The sequence below is a fragment of the Gallinula chloropus genome, assembly GCF_964237585.1.
Source record: "Gallinula chloropus genome assembly, chromosome: Z".
Taxonomy (NCBI): Eukaryota; Metazoa; Chordata; class Aves; order Gruiformes; family Rallidae; genus Gallinula; species Gallinula chloropus.
In genome coordinates this window covers 13,653,775-13,676,104 of record NC_140089.1, presented here as the reverse complement: position 1 = coordinate 13,676,104, position 22,330 = coordinate 13,653,775, and the positions used below count along the sequence as shown (strand labels likewise).

Sequence of the window (22,330 nt, the reverse complement as noted above, 5' to 3'; positions counted from 1 at the left end):
GTGCGTGTGTACATGCCTGTGAGAGACTGAGAGTCAGGCAGAGCAAAGAACAACTGGATGCTGCAAGCCCTTTCCTGTACTTTGCACCACGTTGCCAGTAACTACACACACCCACGTTTTTTCTACCTCCTGGAAACTTAATGCCAGCAGCACCTGAATTTTCTTGACTTATTTAATGTAGGCAATGTGCCTTTGTTAACAAAGTGATCTATGGGTTACCTGAGCCAGTCTTCCATGACTGTTCGTGTGAGAGTTCTGGTGTCAGTCTTCTCCTGTGGGAAAAGGGGACACACACACACAGCCTGGCAGTGGGAGTGTGATGTTCTCCACTGCTGGTCAGCTGTGACTGGCAGTTTGTAGAGCTGCACTCCTCAAAGAACAGATTCCTGGGTCTGGTCATCTGGAAGGCAGCTTTAAAATCAGAGCCAAACCCACGATGCAGAGAGCTGGAAAATGGTTGGGGCCAGTCACCACAAAAAATGGGCCAGAAATAGTAAGAAAACTGCAAGTTTTGTTAAAGTCTTTCTCATTTTCTGGGCAAAAATAGGGAAACACTGGTTGGTTTGCAGTTCTGCTAAAACTCTTTTTTTTTTTTTCCAGTAGAACACTTGAAGGGTATTTTCTAAAGTCTCACAAACAACTTGGGGCTATTACTATAGCTGAAATTGCTCTTAGCGCTGTCAACACAGCTTTTAGGGATTTTCAGCTAAAAATGAGCACTCCATTTTCTCTGAAAGACCAAAGCTTTCTCCCCTAAGTGCTAGTTTTATTAATCCAAATACCTTAATGAAGGCTCAAGGTCAAGAAAGTATTTTACTGCAAGTGTAAACCAATCTAGTGGGATTTTGTTTTTCATTTTTCCTCTTCCCCCCTCCCCTTTCTGTTATTACATCAAACTTAAAGTGATTTGTGAGTGTGAAAGTTGAATCTCAGCTGAAGGCCACTGCACAGGCTCGGACACTCTGGAGCCAGCAGGCACGCCTGTGCAAACTGTCAGCATTCCTGCAGCAGAATGGAGTTACTGTCTTACCATTGCTCCCACACACATTTCCAGTTTCACTGCCAAATCTTTTGATGCAAAGTGATGGTTTGGGTACTATTCTAGCCTTTCTCTTCTGTAACTTGCAACTGAGATGCCTTTTTAAAAACATTTTTAACCTCTTACCCTTTCCAGCTGTAGCCTACAGTATCTGGCACTGCTTCCTAGATGAGTCTCATCTCCCTACTTGCTGATGTGCTGCAACAGGCTGAAAAATGTAGATACCAACAAATGGTTTCCAACAGATTATGCAGAGAGCCAGGGCCACAGCTTAGTTCTCTGAATCAAATCTATTAGAATCCTAAAGTTTAATAAGGTCTCTTTCAAATGCTGTTGGTAAAGCAATCATAGAATTATAGAATGGCATGGGTTGGAAGGGACCCCAAGGATCACAGAGCTCCAACCCCCCTGCCACAGCAGGGACACCAACCTCCAGGCCTGGAGCTACACAAGGCTGCTCAGGGCCCCATCCAACCTGGCCTTGAACACCTCCAGGGACGGGGAATCCACTACCTTTCTGGGCAGCCTGTTCCAGCACCTCTCTCTGTAAAAAACTTCCCCCAATATCTCATCTAAACCTTCCTTCCTTTAGTTTTAGTCCATCCTTCCTTGTCCTGCTATTGGCTACCCTTTGAAAAAGTTGATTCCCCTCGTGTTCCTCTGCTCCCTTCAGGTACTGGAAGGCTGCAATGAGGTCCCCCTGCAGCCTTCTCTTCTCCAGGCTGAACAAGCCCAGTTCCCTCAGCCTCTCTTTGTAGGGGAGGTGCTCCAGCCCTCTAATCATCTTTGTGGCCTCCTCTGAACCCTCCCCAACAGTTCCACATCCTTCTTGTATTGGGGGCCCCAGATCTGGACACAGGACTCCAGATGGGGCCTCACGAGGGCAGAGTAGAGAGGGACAATCCCCTCCCTGTCCCTGCTGGCCACCCCTCTTCTGATGGAGCCCAGGATACCATTGGCCCTACGAGCTGCAAGAGCACACTGCTGGCTCATGTTAAGTTTCTTATCTACCAGAACCTTCTCAGCAGGGCTACTCTCAAGGAGCTCTTCTCCCAGTCTGTGTCTGTGCCTGGGATTCTTCCGACCCAAGTGCAACACCTGACACTTGGCAGTGTTGAACCTCATTAGGTTCACCTGGGCCCACCTTTCCAGCCTGTCAAGATCCCTCTGGATGCCTTTCTTTCCTTCTGTTTCCAATCTGTTTCTGTAGCTGGGTTATGATTCAAAGCAGTTCAAGAGCTCATCACAAGGTTTCTAAGGGAGCTGTCAGAAGGGAAGAAGGGGAACTGTGCCCAAAGGACAAATCGAAGGGTCACTGCTGTGAGTGCAAGAGAGCTCGAGAAGCCTCGAGAGTCTGGCAGATCTAGTCCTCCTGTAAGTGGTAAAGCTGCACGCTCAGGGAGCAAACATATGGTCTTTGAAAACTTTATGAGCATCAATATCTGGGTTTTTTTTTCATTCATATTTTATTTTATTTTTTAAAGAGTGATACCACTCATGAGAACAGAGAACGAGTAACTCTCCAGGATCAACCAAACAGTTCTTTAGTAAAATCTTTAAAATATACAAAAGAATCCTGAACTAGTAAGGTTTCCCTAAGCCTAGTTTATCTCTAAAAATTTACAAAAAAAAATTGAATCAATTTCCCTTAGATGACTTTAAGAATTTTAAAATGTGTGGTGTACAAATCCCAATTCTGTTCAAAAGAATTTAAGGCGTGTTTGTCCATCACTTCTTCCAGGGACTCTTTCATATATCAGTCTCCTTTTCTTGAGCTCTGGTACTTCTACAAATCCTGAATCTGGAAAGGAAGTGAAAAGAAAATGTATGTATGACAAACCACAAATACTACACATATGCAGACTCAACTGTGTGTTTCTCAGAAGCAGCAACAGACATCAGCATTAATCAGTAGTTTCTATATGAAAAGTATCAATTCCCATAAAATTGTGCACAGATTAATATTAAATACTATTTACTACTACTGATCAGTTTTATGCATATTGTCCTGTAATAAAACTACAGGACCTGATACAAGATAAATATATTGACCTGCATGTTGCTTAACCACAGAATTCCAGTAAAGAGTTTAATGCTTAGTTCTATTCCATTAATATTACACACGGTACTTTTCAGTAATTGTGAAAATTAATTCTTTTCAACCAGATACATGCTCATGTTTCTAAGTTGTTTGAAAAAGCCACCTACACTCTGAAAATTTAAGTATTTTTGCAACATAATATTTGAGTAGCTGCTTATTCAACATAAGTTACTGTAGGAAAATTCATTTTAGTCTTTTGCAAAAAGTACTGTTAGAAAACTTTAACGCTGACCTAAAGATTTTGTCTGTTCCCCTGGAAATACTGGCTTGGCACATTAGCATTAATTGTTTCTGGTTTAATAAAACTTTGATTTGAAGCCTGCAGAAGTCCCTGGGGGTTCCCTATATGCCTTTTTAACTTAACTGCACGCACTTGTCTTAAACTTGGGATTTCACATTTCTTAAATTTGGGACTTCAGAAAGCTTCCACTGCATTAAGGTGGGTGTTTTTTATATTAGCATGCAAAACTATTCAGTATGTTTATTTTTCCCCTGGCTAGTGAATAACAAAATAAGCCTATTATTCCAAAAATCTAAACCAAAAATCACTTTGTGTTTTCATTTTCATTCAGATTGAAATATACCTTTGCCCTACTGGGCAAAGCATGACCGAAACCTTGTCAGTTGGAGGGCACAGTGTTTTCAGGGTACTGTAAACAGGACAACAGAAGAATCTGCCCTGATGTCTACTGAAACTATCATATGTAGAATTTTACACCATTGGCACCAGTTACAGGCTACTGAAGTACCATTAACTACCCAGCAATACTCCAGGTCTCAATGTCAACCCCAACGGAGAGGCAACAGGTCTGTTCAGTTTCTATATGCACATTTTAATTTACATAGGCTGAAATAAAAAGCAGCTCACCAGATCCAATTAACTTTTCCTCTCTTTACTTCCATAATTGCCTTAAGCACCCCATGAAACATGGTAGCAATTAGATACTTCTGTTTTCATGAATGAGCCTAATCTAATTAGTGAATGCATTTAATGTTCTGCTGGCCTTCCTGTCCGACCAAGAGACTTAACAACAGGCAGCAATGGAGAAAACACAAATTAAATAACCTCTACTAAGTGTTAGGCACTCTATTTAAGAAGCTTAACCTTTCAATTTTTAAAGAACGTAGCACCTTATCTATAGGGAAGCAGAAGGGTTAAAAACCCCCAGCTACTACACTATACAATACAGCAGTACTTAGTCTGACAGGGACCAGTGATGCTTTTTTACTTTTAAGACTCCATGAATACATTTATGGCTTCACAAAGAATGTCTCAGGCCAACTATATTTGAGAAAGTAAATCAGGCATAAGAAAACATAAGAAATAAATAAGCCTGAAGCTTTTATGTAATAACTGTACACACCTTCAGGGTAAACAAGGTTTTTAAGTGCACACTATGACACCTATTTAAAGAAATATGCTTTGTACTTATTTCAAGATGAAGAGTTTAGCCAATCTCCTAAAAACTAAAGTATATCTTAAAAAAAAAAAAAGTGTTCCAAGAATAGGGGAACTGTATGAAACAAATTTGGAAAGTTATCAGAGTGAAATTCTTACTCCATTAACTCCAACAGCAAAACACAGCCATGGGTAGTATTTTAACTTCACACTTTGAATTTGCTGAATCTATGTTTTGCCATTTAGAGAAAATACTTCCTATTCTTTTCTTCCTGCTTTTGTCCAAACCTGTATTTACAAAATAATCTTCCCCATAACCTTAAAAATAATTCTGGCATGTTTGTTATGCACATTTCAGGCAAATCAAAGAGAGAAGAGGCTGAAGTAACAAAGAGCTACACTTTTCAGTGTTGTACAATGAAAAGTAATGGCAGTAACACTTTAATTTTTTTAATATTCTTTATGCTCAAAACAGAAAATAAATACATGTTTTACCACCCAAGAAATATATATACATGTAAGGTTTTTTAGTGTAGGAAATATACAAATGTTGGGTTGGATTGAATTTAACAACCATTTGAATAAAAACCAAACTCTAGTCTTACAGATATTACTGTCTCTACTCAAATTACAAACAGAATTTCAGAAAATTCTGCTTCCACCTGACGTACCTGTTCTGGTTTTTTCTTTTGTCCATAAGAATGGTGGATTTTGTTTCCTCTTTCCTTTAGATTCTCTACCTGTTTGGTAAAAATTAAGACTTCGATGCTCATCTAGGTTAACAAAGAAATTAGAGAGAAAACCATGAGATGCAGATGAATCACACGGGCCTGTGGATGAAGATTTATTCCATGGGGTCTGGTCAGCCAGAATTTCTGGGCCTTTCAATGCTGGGTCTCTAAATTCTTCTGGAAGACTCTTAGAACTCTCCTGCGTTTCACAGTCACTGAAACTTCCATAGAAATTCTCTTTCTCCAAGCTTTTGGAAAACTGATCAGAGCTGCAGAGTGTCCTTAAAGGCTGTCTTTGAACATGAGGAGAATTTGTAACGTCTAGATGAGCAAAATCTTCACAGCCCTTTGGCACAGCAAAGAAATTCTGCTTCTTCCCTGTAGTTACTTCTGAAGAACATGATTTCTTTTGCATAAAACTTGGAAGATCAGGCTCAAAAAAACCCTGGTGAAGATTCAGTGGAGGAATTATGGCTTTGGAATTCAAGTGAGATGTTCCTGGTAAAGAAAAATTTGAACCACTCCATTTTTAGAATGAAAAATTAGCTTATTTTCCTACATTTTACAGAAAACCAAAATGCCATTGAGCATTTTTACTGCAGTCTGTCTCCTTAGAATAACTGACCTTTCCATTATTAGAAGGAAAAGATTCTAATAGGTTCAGATTTTCACTTGTTTTCGAAGGAGACAGATTTTCCTAGTAGCTCAAGATATTACCTGTGCTGTTTTGTGCCTTCCCAAGCAGCTCTAAAGACTGATGGTTTTGCTTATAATCTGGACACAACGTGGTGAAACTATTCTTGTTTTCTTGGGGTGATGCACTTTTCACTGCTGTTTCGAGCTGAGCAGCAGTATTTAGGCTGTGTGAAGAAGTCATGTCACTAAAATGCTGGTGGGAGGAAGAGGGGGAAGAGAAAAGATACTTGAGGTAAAATTTGAAAACTTTGACCAGTTGTTAGGATTCTAAGATGCATACTTTTTGTCTGCTAAACAGAAAAACAAAAAGTCTTACCAATACAGGATGAGAAGGTACAGTAGACAATGTGCCACCTGCCTTAAATCTATAAAAAGACTAAGTAATAGCCTGCCTCTTGAAATGCAAGGAAATTGAGACTTTTAATATACTTTGCTCTCTCTCATTACTCCAGGACTGTAGGAAGTAGTGTCTGCAATGGACTGGTGTGTATCATGTATCATAGAGGAATTAAACCAATGAGGTGGGGTTTTTTCAGTCAGTAAACATGGCTTTAGACATATGCAGCTATTACAATAACATGCACAAGCTGATAGCCAGTGCCCAGACCTCTGTCCACTTGCTTCTTCACCTTAACTGAGTGCTTCTGATGTGGAAGTTTGTCCTGACATGTTTTACTGAATTAGCTGAAGGGAACCAGTCTGTGATGTTTCCAAAGTTGGAAGGAAGGAAGGAAGGAAGGAAGGAAGGAAGGAAGGAAGGAAGGAAGGAAGGAAGGAAGGAAGGAAGGAAGGAAGGAAGGAAGGAAGGAAGGAAGGAAGGAAGGAAGGAAGGAAGGAAGGAAGGAAGGAAGGAAGGAAGGAAGGAAGGAAGGAAGGAAGGAAGGAAGGGAGGGAGGGAGGGAGGGAGGGAGGGAGGGAGGGAGGGAGGGAGGGAGGGAGGGAGGGAGGGAGGGAGGGAGGGAGGGAGGGAGGGAGGGAGGGAGGGAGGAAGGAAGGAAGGAAGGAAGGAAGGAAGGGAGGGAGGGAGGGAGGGAGGGAGGGAGGGAGGGAGGGAGGGAGGGAGGGAGGACCTAACTGGAAAACATGTCTTATATTAGGGAAACACATATTCTGATAGAATACTTCATATGATGAAACATGAAGAGGAAACTGATCAAATGAGTATTTTACCAGTTAAGGTAATGTTCTAATCATCTTCACATGAACATAATGGTGCCTTGACAAAATCTGATGAGAATTAGCAGGGTCCACATTTTAGATACGGATGCCTGGAGCATCTCCCCTATGAGGAAAGGCTGAGTGAGCTGGGACTGTTCAGCCTGGAGAAAAGAAGACTAAGGGGGGACCTAATTAATGTTAATAAATATCTTAAGTATGGGACACAGGGGGAATCAGCCAGCCCCTTTTCAGTGGTCTGTGGAGACAGGACAAGGGGCAATGGCTGCAAGTTGGAGCACAGGAAGTTCCGCACCAACATGCGGAAGAACTTATATATGGGGTGTCAGAGCCCTGGGACAGGCTGCCCAGGGAGGTGGTGGAGTCTCCTTCTCTGGAGATATTCAAGACCAGTCTGGATGCCTGAGTGGTATGAGCTAGGGAGCTGCTTTGGCAGGGGGGTTGGAGCTGATGATCTCTCGAGGTCCCTTCCAACAACTATGATGCTATGATTCTATAATGCTAAAACAAACAATTAAATTAGAAATGATATCAGCAAATATGCTTGTAGCTTCAGATAAAAACAATGTGTATCCCAAGAGTGCAAAAAAGATTGGTCTAATATTTATATTAATTTTGTCCAACCTTTAAAACTTTTTTTGGAACTTCTGGCAGAACTTCCTGAAGTTGATCAAAACTTGCAAGAAACAATCTGTTCAGTGAACTTCCCTTCTTTAACATAAACTGAGCCACCAGGGGGTTGATACATGGAAAAGCAAGGAGGCATTTCTCTGTCTAGAAATGGAAATTATTTTATTAGATTGGTACCTGACAAACCTTCCCCCCCTTGTTTGCTGTTTCTACAGAATGACATACCTACGAATAAGTCACACAGTAACTCAGAGATATAGAGCTTTCAAATAATGCATTTTTGTAGCCCTATGAAACCTTTTTTTAATTTTTTTTTACTACAGTTGTAGCAGGGTATCACTTTTGCACAAGAGTAAGTTCTTCATAACAGTTTTATAAAAAGTAACCACTGTCTAAAGGTCTTTCTATACTAAAGGATTAAACTAGGGAATTGTGTAACTTGTTCTGAAAATACATTACCAGCTTTACTGTTTATTCTCCATTTTTGAAAGCTGGTTTTGTTTTACAGAAGTTACACTTGTAAACAGAAATGAGGTGTGCCAAAAGCAGGAGTTGCTAGGGGGAGGTTGAATACCACACAAGGACAGCAAGTTGAGTGCTGCAGCACTTTATGAATGTCAGCTAAGAGAGACAAGATAAAATCAATGACTCCCCTCAGGTTTTTGCCAGTATAATTAATCTCTAAACTAGAAAAACTATAATCCAATATCCCACCCTTGAAAGGCTGCACCAATATCTGCTTTAAAATGCTTCTGAACTTTGCAAAAGCCACAAAAGGACCCCAGCTTTATAAGATTTCAAAGCTTCCACATAAAACTAATAAATCCATATATTTAATGGGAAAACCTTAATATACAAGTTAAAGATCATGATATATGAGACTGCAATTAACAGACCTGTTCCAGTATTTATTGTAAACATCCAATATCAACTATTGCATGAGTTAAACACATTTCCAGTCATGTATTAAAGCATGTCTGTAAGCAATGCCATTGACTTCAATGCAGTGCAGATGGTTTGGCTTCCTGACCAAGTGAGTCATTGAATGTTTACCTTTTCAACTTCATAGGGTTTTTTTAAACTTGGTGCCTAGGACTGTAGAACAGTGCTCACAGGCCAGCAGATGTGGAGGATAAACTTCTCTGCTGAGTAATTGTGAAAACATGAGGAAAGTCCACTTTACACCTAACAGTGCTGGCATATATATATATATACACACATACACACATATGTGTATCTAACAATATGTGTGTGTGTATAACAATGTTTATTTTAATAAAATATTGTAAGTGAACAGCAAAAAAAAAAAAAAAAGCACAGAACTTTATGAGTGTGAGAGACAGGAAGAAAACAGTGTAACTTAATGGAAAGGGAAGCAAACCTCAGATGGCAAGACAGAAAGCCAGGATTTGTCCAGCCACTCATGTGGACTGATATTAGATGCTATCAATATGTTGTCAGCAATCTGACGAATTATCATTGCTGTCTCCTCAATCCCAGGCACAAGAACTACCTAAAAGTGATATATCATGGTTTTGATTAAAACTTACACTAAAAAAACCCCTCTGACCATCATCCTGGCCACAAATTACACTCCTTATTTAGGCAAACCCTATGTAGGTGAAATTAGTCTATCCTATAAGTCTTTTATATGCAAGTACAGAAGTATGCAATGTTGTACCCATATGGTTTATGGGTACAAGATGAGTTCCTAATAAAACAGGTAATTCTGAGGTGCCCATTGTAATTTAAAAAGTGTAAGTAGTTTGCACACAAACTACTCTGCTGAGTACATGGAATGAAAAAAGACTGTCCTCTATTTAACCTTAATTTAATCACATAAACCTGAACAAATTTTAATATGCAAATAAGAGTTACCTAAAAAGATGTGATTTCATGTAAAATAAATGTTGTAGACATCAACTTGGTATGCTGAATAAAACTTTTGCCCTAGCTTTTAATGTTGATTATTCTAGATAATGTGTTTTCTTATTTATTATGAGAAAAGTTACTTTATCTTGTTGCATTTTAAAAAAACCCCTATCTGCCAGCAGATTATACTTTCTTTTCTTCTATTGCATTTATTAATGTAATATTAATCTGAAACTTAAGACATTAAGACATAAACAAGATTAATGCACATTCTAATAATGTATAAATTAAAGGTACAATCTCATTTTTTTGATTCCTAATCATAAAACCACTTCAGCTGCTATTTGAATCAGATTCAACTTGTACCAAAGCCAACACAGTCTTTTCACTGAATTCAGCAGCACTCTCTTATTTTAGTAATTTTGAGCTATTTTATGTTTTTGATGTAGAATGGACACTCAGTTAAGCACTTCAGAAATATCATACAGTGAAGATTAAAACAGAAGGGTTGTTATAAAAAAAAAACCAACTTACTTTCACTTCAAAGTCTTCTGTCTTCTGTGTAAGTTCAACTAGAGTGGCATAAATTAAGGCAAGGTTAAGCAGAGTATCTCCCTTCAGACTGTACCTATAAAACAGTTTCACTGGACAATTAATATTTAATATGCACAGGTAGCACTCCCAAAATGTTTGTTCTGTGTGTTAATAAACGTCTTTTCAATTTCTTGGAATTCAGAGTACTAGTACAGCTTGGGCATTAGTAACTGTGAAAGGAGAAAAGGGACACATTAAGTGACTGAGGGCTGGAGGATGTACTCTGTGACAGAAAACGGGATCACAGCAAAGCAACCCTGGCCTGAAGCAAAAGGACTGCACCAGGGTTAGTCACTGGAGAAAATCATACAGGAAGTTGATACATGGAAAATTTACCACTTGCTCATAGAAAAACAGCTCACAATAAGTAATAAAGGAATGCTTATGAACTGTATCAAGAAAAGCTGTGCTTCCATAGCAAAAAGAAAATTACCAGTGGATCAGAGGAACACCTGGACAATGTCTCCCTGTTGCAAATCATGTAGAGCGATCCTGACAGTAACTCATAACCCTATACTTGTAGAGGATAATTTACTTGAAACAGTGATAAAGAATAATTCCAGTGGTTAAGAGCCTTAGCTGTCTGAAATTTCTGGATTTATTGATTTGAAATGCACATGATGTTAGTGTTACGTGTCTCAAATACTGTCATAACGACCTTTTCTTCATCTCTTGCCTAGGATCCCAACACATAAGAACAATCTTGACTAACTTTTTGGGGGCTCTTCAGTTATCATAGCTACTTCTAGAATTTCATTGAATTTTCCAGTAGGAGTATGACAACACTGTAACTAAGTGAAAAGTCCAAAGTACACTAGAAATATGAGCTTATAATGTTCATACTGTTCTAAGAGAAATGTGTTCCTACAGAGAAATTCAAAGAACAAATAGTGTTAGCTTGTTCTAATAAGAGAATTCCTTTAGTAGTAAGTTTGTTGTAAAAATACCAAGATAACAAAAGAATCTCACAACTTACTTTAAACTCAGACTTTCTTGGGAATAGAAAACAATCCAACAGCATGTATATTGGAGTGATAACACCATCAGCTTCGATATTATATTGTCACAGGATTTCTCATAATTTAATTCTTCCATACTCTACCATAACATTAATATAAAAAAAAAAATCTAAGTAAATGTGTTTCCATATCTGTCACAAGCTTTTAATGTGCATCACTGAGTTATGCAGAAGTTAGATCAAACATAAATACAGCTAAAAAATGCAGGTATTAAAACCACATCTGGAGTCAGGAAAACTAGGTTGCTATTCCCAACTTCATTGTGTTTGACTTTTAGAAAGCTGAATCAGTGCTTCATGCTTCATTGTTTTATTCTCTTATCTATCATTCACTACCAGTTCTTCTTTTATCTATCTTTCACTATCAATTCTGCTATCTCTACAGTCATGTCTTTTGCTGTATACCAGAATTGAAGTATTATGCTATTGTCTGAACAATTACCTTTTGTTAAAAGTAGGACCAGTTGTTATCTAGGCTAACTAGACAGACGGAATCAGCATGCATACTACTAGCAAGAGAATACAGTTGCAGATATATTTAATTGGTTATTATAATATTCCTTTATACAATCCCACTTTCAAGCATGCATCCTTTAGTTGTATTTCATACAATTCAGTCTCAGGTCAAATCTTACATTTCTGTGAAGAAATGTAGGTAGAGAGATGTGAGAATGTTTTAAATTAGTCAAACTGGCACAGACAGAATGTTTCAGCTAATGGATCTGGAAATAATTCGTGTTGTGAAACAATGCATGAATTAAATATGATTATGAGGAAAAACAGATATGTGACTGCAGATGTGGCCCACACATAACAGAATCTGGACGTACTGGTTTAATTTTGTACCTGCAAAAAGATGGCTGTACACTGATCTATCGTTAGTATAACGTATTGATCTGTTCTTCCAAAGAGCCGTAAGGAGTAACTGATACTTCTTTCAACAAAGGTAATGCTGTACCTGAAGAAGAAAAATTCTTTTACTGAACCTCATTTAAGTAAAAAAATAAGATTTTCTTAAAATAAATCAATAACAGAAATATCTTAATACAATTTTTAGAATTACAGTCTCCCTCAAATGCTCAAGTTCACTTTAAGACACATTAGAAGAGTACATCAGTGTAGCAGGGAATTAATGAGATATTACTGGATTAATTCAATTATGTTGCTAACTGCAACAAATATGACCTTGATACACAGCCTTTGAATTTACAAAAAGGATGTAATACAGAAACTAAGATAGACAAATCAAGAAAACATACTTAGATCTTCATTTTGGGTGATTTATTGCATACTGCATTTCTTTTCTTCTTTTCATGACTGTGCAGCACAGTGAAAACTCCCTCACTGCCAAAATGATCCCATTTTAAAAATTCTTTACAAATTTAAAATGCCAGATCATTATTAAAACAAACAAATTAGTGAATTCCATTGTGGGTGTCATCTATGTGAATCTATAGAATCAAACTATCATCCATCAGCAGAAAATTTATCTTTTTGTCTCTTAAAATGCTAACAGTGTAATTGCAGTAATGTTTCTGATGATAGCCAAATAGATGGCTACTACATGATACAGAGGACAAGATACATGTCCTGGAAAACTGAAAATAAGTAGTCAATAAGATTAAATTGATTATTTTCACTCACTTGGATTCCAAATGCTGAAGAATATCTGGCATATTAAGAAGACCTTCAGTTGTCAGAAAGACATATGGAATCTGTACCTCCAGAAGAAAGGAACCATAGTGATTCCCTGAAAGATCTTAGATACATAAGATAATAATTTGATAAACAAAAAAAATAAAGGTACATTTAAGTATTTAAGTAGACATATCTTAAAAAAAAGCAGCTTTTATGCATCCCCATTAAAATGCTTCCATTATATGTTAGTGTGGTTTTTGTTTATGTGTTTTGTTTTCAAAATTAAACTCTTTTGAATCTCTTTGAATTAAACTTTAATAGATATTCCTTCAGATCTACAACAACATTCCCTTAGGATAAGGAAGGGTGGATTCAGCTTGCAGTAACAGTAAACAACCTGTGAACTTGGCACAAGTCTTTTATCAACCGACATTTACGACTATATCCTGGCCAAAACTAAGCTCACACCGTAAGAAAAACACCTTGCTGTCTTGCTGTATAGAGAAACCATCTCTGTGTGCTCAGCTTTAGCCTTCATAATTCAATACTCATTCTCTCTCACAGGCCATATGCATTTTAGGGAACAGAAAATGCTTTCACATGCCAGACCAATCATTTTTTTACAATACAGAACAGCACTTACCCATTTGTGTTCTTTCAGGGAGGGTGGTTTTGAAAGTCATGTAAGTAACGTTCAGATTTTTGCACAGGTTTTTCCAGCAGGAGTTTTCAGAATAATCATATTCCACTACCAATGAGAAGTGTGTCCAGGGGAAGTCAGGTCCAATTTGCTGATTATGTACAATAACACTGGAATATCTACTAAGGCTTAAAAACCCCAAGAAAATATTAATAGAATTAAGCTCCAGTAGAATTACCCTCAGAGCAAAATAAACACATTTTTTAACTTTGGAATTCTCACTGTTTAAAGTCAGTTTACAAAAAGGTATTTACCTTTCCTGAATTTCTTACAGAGTTAATTTAAAAATTAAAAGTTATACTTCCCCCATATCAATTACCTACTTGAAATATTAATATTTTCCTGCAGTATCATCATTTCTCATTACTTTTCTCATGGCTCCCCTTTTTCTAAAACATGCAATAAAACCAAGTTTTTCTACACATTTTTCTAAACATGTTTTTCTAAAACATGCAAAACAAAATAAAATGTTTAAAACATACATTTGTGTGTTTTCTGAAAGTTCCTGTGAGTCCTCACAACTAAGTATTTCACCAGAGTGTGGACAAAATTCTTTCCCCACAGATTGAAACTGTAGATCCATATTTTGAATTTTTTACCCTAAACTGTAACATCCCATGGAAATGACCAAAAGTAACAAAGGTTTCACTGACATTAGTCCTGAGTAAAGACTTTGTTCTCACAAATCAAGAATTTCACGTACTTGCTGATGATGTCTTTACAACCTAAAAAGATTCCTTTTTTCTCAGAATTCAAATCTATAGCTTTTAAGCCTGCAAAAAAAGAAATAAAGCCTTAATCAAGGAAATGAGCCTCTGTGGGTATGAAGCAACACACAACAGTAACCAGCAAATGTGTAACAAAACCAGGATATTAGAATTTTATGTATTATATTGTCTGTCATGATGAAGTCCTACACAGTTCCAGTTTGTATTGCCCCAGTGAGTACAGTGAAACCTCCATTTCTGAACCCAAGGAAGAGGTAATGTGAACAATGTTCATGTCTCACAAACTCACAACCCGATCACCTTAAAGTGAAAAATCAAAGGTTAGTGAGAAAGGAAGCACCTTTGCCCTCTTATAATTTAAATTCTTCTATACTTTCTGTACACTTCAACTTTTACAGATGTGACTGGAAGGTGTAGCTAAAAAGGGGTATTTGTATAACATAAATGCATCTCTTCAACAGTTCAGTTAGTTGGAGTAACCTGTTTTTGCAACAAAGTCTTAAGATCTTACAACAATTAAAGTACTTTTCAATAAATATTATTATTAAAACCATTGTGAACACGTCTCTTCCCTTTCAAAACATTCTGAAAGACAGGCTTTCTTCTTTTAAGAGTACAGGAAATTTAACTGTATTTTTAAAAGCAAAAGAACAATAGAATCTATGACAATCTTAATAAGCTTCAAGCAAGGAGTTACAAAAATGGGTTGTAAAAACAATATGAATCAACAACGTGTTTTAAACATAAGTACAGGCTCAAATAACAATCATTCTGAAACACGTTTGTTTAACCAGCTGCATCTGCAACATTGAACAAGCTTGTACAAAACCTGCTCACAGGTAAAATGATGAATTGATCAAGGTGTTGCTTGGATCAGTGGGGTGCAACTATATTGGAAAAAGTACTTTTCCTTGAGTTTAATAGGTTGCTACAGCTTATGTTTTCATATTTAGCAAATAAGTAAATGAGGTCAGCAACAGAGGACTAAGGGAAATCATGATCTGTACTTACCTATTCATTTCAGATTTTATGCTAGGTCGCTCCAGTTAAGGCTTCTAAACTCCAAATGCTCTTAATAAATTTGCAAGGAAGAAAATTTGTGACCATCAATCAGCTAAAAACAGTCTGACAGATTACATCTGACAGATGTAATTATAATTAGGCAACGGGCTGCCCGCATCCCCTTGGTGTACTGTTAAATAAATCTTTGACAGATGAACTATCATTCTCTTGTAACTGAAAACAGCATACCAGAATTAGAAGAAAAGAGGCTGATGGAAGAATTAGGAAACTGAAAACAGTATATAGAAAGGTTTCCCATGAGGAGAAAATGGAGAAACACCTGCAAAAAGCATGCAAACAGGAATGCAGTGGAGCACAGAATAATAGGCACTTTGTCTTTCAAAAATACAAATAAAATAATTATTTACCTTCTACTCTAGACAAAGTGTGAATGAGGGCAGTTTTTTCTCTCTCAGAGTCTGTTCTTGTTATGATTAGTATCTGCAAGGAAACAAGTAAAATAAAGTCTAGTGCTGTAAAGAAACTGCTCTTTCAGCCTGTGTGCATCTTTCTTCCTTTGCACAGAAAACACGAGTGTGACTAAACATGTGGCAAAAGTGGAAACCTCAGAGTTTCCCAGAATGACAATCATGGAATAAATAGAATAACTCAAGTTGAAAGAGGGCCGTAAAGTTCATCAAGTCCAAGTCCCTGCTCCTCACAGGACTACCTAACACAAACCACATACTAAGAGCACTCCCTATATCCTCCTATTCTGAGAGGCTTGGTACTGCACTGGGGAGCCTCTTCCAGTGAGTGACCAACCTCTCCCTGAAGAAGCTTTTCCTACTGTCCACTCTGACCTTCCCCTGGCACAGATTCACTCTCTTTCCTCATATCCTGTCACTGGCCACCAGAGAGATGTCATCAGCATCTCCCCATCTGCTGCTCCCTCAAGGAAGGTCTAGACTGCCATTCATCCCTCCACCTTCTCTTCTCCAAGCAGAAGAAACCAAGTGACCTCCACTGCTCCTCAGTGAGTTTTCACCACAAGGACTTTCACCATCTTGGTTGTTCTTTGGACATGCTCTTAAAATTATATTGAAGTGCCTAAAACTGCACCTAGTACTCAAGGTAAGGCCACACCAGTAGGGTGGGACACCTCCCTCACCCAGGTAGCTATGTTATGCTTGATGCACCCTAAGACACAGTTTGCCCCTTTGGCTGCCGATGTTGACTCTACTCAACCTGCCATCAAACCAACACCCCCTTTCCACAGGGCTGTTCTTCAGCCTCTTGTCCCCCACTTGGTAGCTATAACCAGAATTACCCCATCCCAGGTGAAAGTCTGGCACGTGCTCTTGTTAACATTCACATGGTTGATGACAGCTCAGCTCTCTAGCCTATCCAGATCTTCATGGATAGGGCTCTCTACCCTTCAGGGAGTCCACAGCTTCTCCTGTTTTAGTATCATTGTCAAACTAATTGAATGTACATTCCACTCATGTATAGATTATTTATAAAACCATTAAAGAGCACTGGCTCTGAAATTGAGCCCTGGGGAGCCCCAGTGGTGACTGACACCAGCCTGATATAACTTCATTTACTGTCACTCTTGAGCCCAAGCTCACCAAATATATAATGGACCTGTCTAGCTGTGTGCTGGACCAGCCATCCAGAAGCATACTGTGAGAGACAGTACCAAAGCCTTTGCTAAAATATCAAACCTACTCCATCTACTAGCTTCCCTGGGCCAACTAGATGTGAGATCTTGTCATAAAAGGAAATTAAGTTGGTTAAGCAGAGACCTTGACAGGCTTGAGACAGGGCCATGATCTCTGAGGTCCATTCAAACCCAAACCATTCTGTGATTAATAAAAAGATAACCAGATTATCAATTTTCACATCATATTAACTGATGTTGATATGATGTGAAAGAACAGGAAATGGCTTATTCAATACAAATTTTACTTCTTAATAAAACCATAATACTCCTCCTGCCTATTCTGGCTCACTGAAATCTATTTCTGAATGTTAGGGAATGGTAAACAATCTTGTAATTGTGAATAAAATAATATGTATTCTTACATTGCATGGATATCTGTGTATGACCTTAAGTTTAAGTCAAGCAAGCAAGTCAAAGCTTAGGACAGTTACAGTTAAAACATTCTAAAATTATGTCCAGTGGAGTTCAGATGTAAAGCAAAGTTGTTACTGAACTGACATTAAGATGACAAAGTTGTCCTATGTCTCCTAGTACAACATAACCCTAGTATCAAAAAGCAAGTTGTTCTACTCTTAAGAAGAAAGTGATGCTGAAATCAGCTTATAGGGCCTACTGAAGGACAGACACAAATGCAATCAACACTATTTTGTTTTGGTTGCTTGATTTCCATTTTAAATTCTAAGAGGCTGCACAAGAAGCTATTATATTTTTCTTAGGAAATTTTTATCAAAATACGTTCAGAGCTCTTACTGCAACTCTGAACAGAAACAAAAGAAGAGAATTCCAGGAAGTGATATATGAAAAGAAGTTAAAATAAATGAAAGTTAGCTTGAAGATTTATCTTTTTGGGCTGTGTGTTCAGCAGCATAAATTCTATTCTGAACAGTCAGGAGACTGGAAAAAAAAAATCTATATTTTATCCCATCTGATTCATTGTGGTAAGTATTCTGTACATAAATAATACATGGTGGTTTACACTGCATAGTATCACCCAAAATATTCAAAAATCCAGAAAAACATAAATTGGATAACTTTAATCTCACTTCATCCTCCATGTCATAACTACCACTTAAGGATATTTGCTTTTTATACAGTTACAATGCCAGGAGATTGGCCTGATTCATGGGTTAAGCAGAGGTCATCTGTGGAGAACAGTACCCACATACTCCATGGTGTGTGTGCTCTGAGCCACACTGTACAAGTACACAATCCTTATGTCTGCTATGACTCCCTTTGCACCAGAACACAGAGACCTTCAAATAAAAGGTTGTGATATCACTTTTCAGTAACTAATGTGATGCAATGTATTTACCAGGGAAACAAAAAACCTGCAACAAGATGAAGCCCTGGCTTTGTTAAAACTCATAGGTATAGCATTTCACTCATGCAACAAGGGCAGATTTGATCAAACAGAAACCTACACTGCTCCTGATACAGGTCTTAAACTTTATGTTACTCTTATTTAATACACCCTTAGTTAATATTTAATTTCTTTAATAGAGTGTTGGAAAGGAGTATTCCCGCCTTTCATAAACCAATCTTTGTTGAAAGATGGCCTTACAGTTATTCACATCATTTGGAGTAGTTTTGTTTGCTTAGAGAAATGTTACATAGTTAACCTTAACACTGTGTTCCTTTCCATAATTTTGCATCCAATTTAACATTTGACACCAAAGCTCTGTTATTTTGGGATTTGTTTCTTGCTTTTTCTGGCTGCTGTACTGCACAATCTTCAACTGCCTCCAGATGCTATTTAAACGGGATTCTAAAATGGTTTTATAGATATCCTTTGCCTTGGACAAATAACCTGTGAAAAAAGCAACAAAAGAAGTAATTGCAGTGACAAGAGATAATTTCCAAGGTTTGTCTTTAATCTACACATGTATTTAAAGATGTGTGAGGGTATCTTGCAAAAAAAAATTAAAAATTAATGGCTCATGATTATGGAAGAATACTGTTACTATTAATTAGGTATGTAAGTGGCCTTTATAAAACTGCTGTATTTCTTCTTGTATCTGCTATATGCTAGAATTATAGAACATTGAATTCTATAGCTGCAGATACTACCAGCATCAGCACTGATACATTTAACTAGGGTTTTTTGTACTAACTAACAACTTTATTTATATTCCTGCTGTCCAAAGCTTCACTTGTCCCCTGTTTTTGCCACTTGATGTTATCACAACTATTTCTCCACTCTAAACAATGTCTTTTGTATATAAACAGTGAACAATGCTGGGGTTATTTGAAAATGCATAAAGAAAAACACACATTTAAGATGACTATATGATGAATCACACAGCACAGCATGACATCACAAAAATAGGACTATAGTGCCTACTTATTATCTGCCTCTATTTGATATTTTTTTTTTCATTTTTTTTTCTTTACTTGTACAGTTTCCTGTGTGAAGTGTTGCTGGGACCTGAAAGGAAAAGCGCTGTGTGATTCTGAAATACCATCAAGAAGTGCTTTTGCTACAACAGAAGAGGAAGAACTGCTCATTTGCCTCCCTTGATCCCCCAATGTTATTTATAGTAATTGTAGAAATGAATTCTTCCTAGAATTCTACTTATATATTCATTTTGTATTTTTCTTCCTACTCTTTTAGTGCTGGAAATATTTAAGTGAATATAAAATAATGTATTTTCCCCACAGTTTGCTTTATGCCAGATATTTTTCATTTTACATACATTTTAAGGAAACACCCTCCCTTCAAGGGGCTATTCGGAGTGACTGAAGTTAGATGCTTCGAACAGCCTTAGAAATCCAGAGGGTCCCTGACTTTCCCAGGGCATTCACAAAAGCTGACTTCAGCTCCTTATGAAACTATTCTGATAGATCTGTCTGAAAATTTAAAATACAGAGCCCTGGGAACTATCATTTTGATCATAAAATGGTGTAACTACAAATTTTCATATCCCAAATCCTAATAGCATTAAGACCAGCAAAGCTCAAAAAAAGCTGCTCTGTGGGTCCAATGCTAAGAACTGTCTGCAACTTCAAACTCCCTGCCTTGTGATATGTTAGGATAGTATTTAAAAATTTGCCTAAAATGCCCTCAGTTTTAGGTACATGTCCAAGGAGCCTAAGAATACCTTTAGGTGGAAAGTATTCCACACTCAGAGAAAGTGGTTTGTAAACAGTTTGCACAGAGAGATTTCAAGAAAAAATGTGTCATTCTGAGGTATAATGCACCACATTATATATGAGGAAGTGGGGCAAGTCCGTGTAATGAAGTGAACAGTGGTATATTGGTAACGAACTGAGCACATGTACTACCAAAGTATTATGTTCAGTGCATTCATTTCTAATGATGGAACAGAAATACAGAAGTCAGGGGCTTGACTGTCATATTGAAGCTACACTGATGGCAAAGAATCAAACCTGCACACATGCAGGATAGGCTGCAGAATGCACACAAAGCATTGGGTTTCTGACTATCATTACCCATTGCTAAAAACAAACCTAGTGCTGTGTCCAAGCCACATGTTAATAGGAGATCCCGAACTGTCACCAGGAGGTGCACCAGAGCAGCGTGTCTGAACAGCTTGATTTCCTGCTCCTCTACTAGACCTTTACAAAGAGAAGACACAGGTGTGGTCCATTTAAAATTTCAGAAATCAAGCTACACATATATAATCATCTTAAAAGATCCTGGCATCTCAGAATTTTCATTAAACACACTTAACCAGACATAATCCTGGAAGGTCACACCTGGTGGTCTTGGAAAATGCTATATTTTTCACATGTCACCTGACCCAGAGCACCTGGCACACAGGGAAGTGTGTTTGAAAGGTGTATAGGGATAACTGGTGCCTGCTGGAGGAGGGGATAACAGTTCTCCTAGATGTGCCATTAAATCCACACTGCTTTACTGATTTTAGTCAGGCAATATTTAAATAGACATGGAAACGGATAAATTTCCCATCTTTTGGTTCATTGTACAAGCCCAGTTCACATTACTATTTCCTCATCTGACTAGTCCAATCACTACATTTTTCAGTAGCACTGTAACTCCATCTAACCCATCTTCCAAACATTTCAGAGCTCTTTCCAAGAAATCAAAATTGCAGATTATCCCCTAATCAATATGCAAATTTTCCACAGAACCGTTTCAACAAATTTTAGACTATAAAAGTCACATTTATGGCAAATGATATGGACCAGCTAGTTTTCACATGTCATGAGAAAAATTCTTATTGTTTTCCAATGATTCATGTAGAATCTTAACTTCTGATCCTACCTTTCCCACACCTAATTAATCTCTCTTGATGAGAATCTTAGCCTTATTTGAGTAGCCAAATTTGGAAGACATCTGCTGCTTCTTGACCCACAGAGTAAAACATTTTATGGGCTGCCTAGTCTGTATTATGTACTAATTTTGAATAAATTTTCAAGGACTTATCTGCTGAGGAGTAAATGACTTAATAAAATACTTAAAGATGATAATAATGGTTGAGGAAGATAATTACAGAATAAGTTATTACAGCTGATCAAGGAATTAGTGAGTGAGATGCATTATAAGAAAAATATTGGATAGTTCAGTGTACTGGGATCAATGCAGCTTTTAATTAAGAAAAGACAAGCAAAGCACTTAGGAAAGAAAAATCCAACTTATGAATACAGTATACAAAAGTATCACCTGGAAAGAGCAAACAGCATGGCAGACAAAGATCTTGTCACTACAAACAAAGCAAGACAGTAAGAAAACACATTTTATGATGAAAGTTTGGAGCACCTGGTGATATTTGGCGCAGAAAGAAAAAACAAGTAAGAGAATAATGAGCTTCTAATCAATACCATCACAAGAAGTGATTGTTTTCTATGTTCACTGAGGCCATTAATGAGAAAATGCACCAGCATACTCTGGAGCAAAGCAAAATGTGATGGGATATTGTGAAACTATTTAAAGCCAGGAAAGCAATAAAAGTGTTTCTCCCTTTCACATGTTTATGAAGACAGTGTTTGCTACTTTTTTATGGTCCTTCAAATTATGAGAACCCTGCTGCTGACAGTTTTATTATGGTAATTCTGTAGGTCACAGGCTGTCATCCTAGTGCAGAGACAACTAAAATTTTTTTGTTGGCCTCCTTTCTCATTGGTAATTTAGTTATCATTAGTTTTCTTTTGAGAAACATACATTAAGCAGCGAAAGCATTAAAGTTTAGATAACTGTTTACTGCATAACTTGTGACATAATATAAAAACTTTGTAGGTAGTAGATTGTCTGCTGTGTTGTACTTACAAATATTTCTCAACTAAGAGTAAAAGCTCAGA

The 22,330-nt window shown here is 37.5% G+C and overlaps 1 protein-coding gene across 1 annotated transcript in view; it reads right to left on the bottom strand.

Moving 5' to 3' along the window:
* Nucleotides 1–2,739: 2,739 nt before the first annotated feature.
* SHOC1 (shortage in chiasmata 1) overlaps nucleotides 2,740–22,330 on the bottom strand; it is a gene marked incomplete at both ends in the record, with an annotated part of 51,026 nt that continues 31,435 nt past the window's right edge. The window contains 14 exons of the mRNA XM_084278356.1: nucleotides 2,740–2,840; nucleotides 5,211–5,768; nucleotides 5,988–6,159; nucleotides 7,767–7,916; nucleotides 9,154–9,285; nucleotides 10,179–10,272; nucleotides 11,215–11,336; nucleotides 12,103–12,214; nucleotides 12,901–13,006; nucleotides 13,538–13,716; nucleotides 14,298–14,367; nucleotides 15,753–15,825; nucleotides 18,670–18,857; nucleotides 20,519–20,626. Coding sequence (XP_084134482.1) covers nucleotides 2,740–2,840; nucleotides 5,211–5,768; nucleotides 5,988–6,159; nucleotides 7,767–7,916; nucleotides 9,154–9,285; nucleotides 10,179–10,272; nucleotides 11,215–11,336; nucleotides 12,103–12,214; nucleotides 12,901–13,006; nucleotides 13,538–13,716; nucleotides 14,298–14,367; nucleotides 15,753–15,825; nucleotides 18,670–18,857; nucleotides 20,519–20,626 — 2,165 coding nt within the window. The remainder of the gene's footprint in view (nucleotides 2,841–5,210; nucleotides 5,769–5,987; nucleotides 6,160–7,766; nucleotides 7,917–9,153; nucleotides 9,286–10,178; nucleotides 10,273–11,214; nucleotides 11,337–12,102; nucleotides 12,215–12,900; nucleotides 13,007–13,537; nucleotides 13,717–14,297; nucleotides 14,368–15,752; nucleotides 15,826–18,669; nucleotides 18,858–20,518; nucleotides 20,627–22,330) is intronic.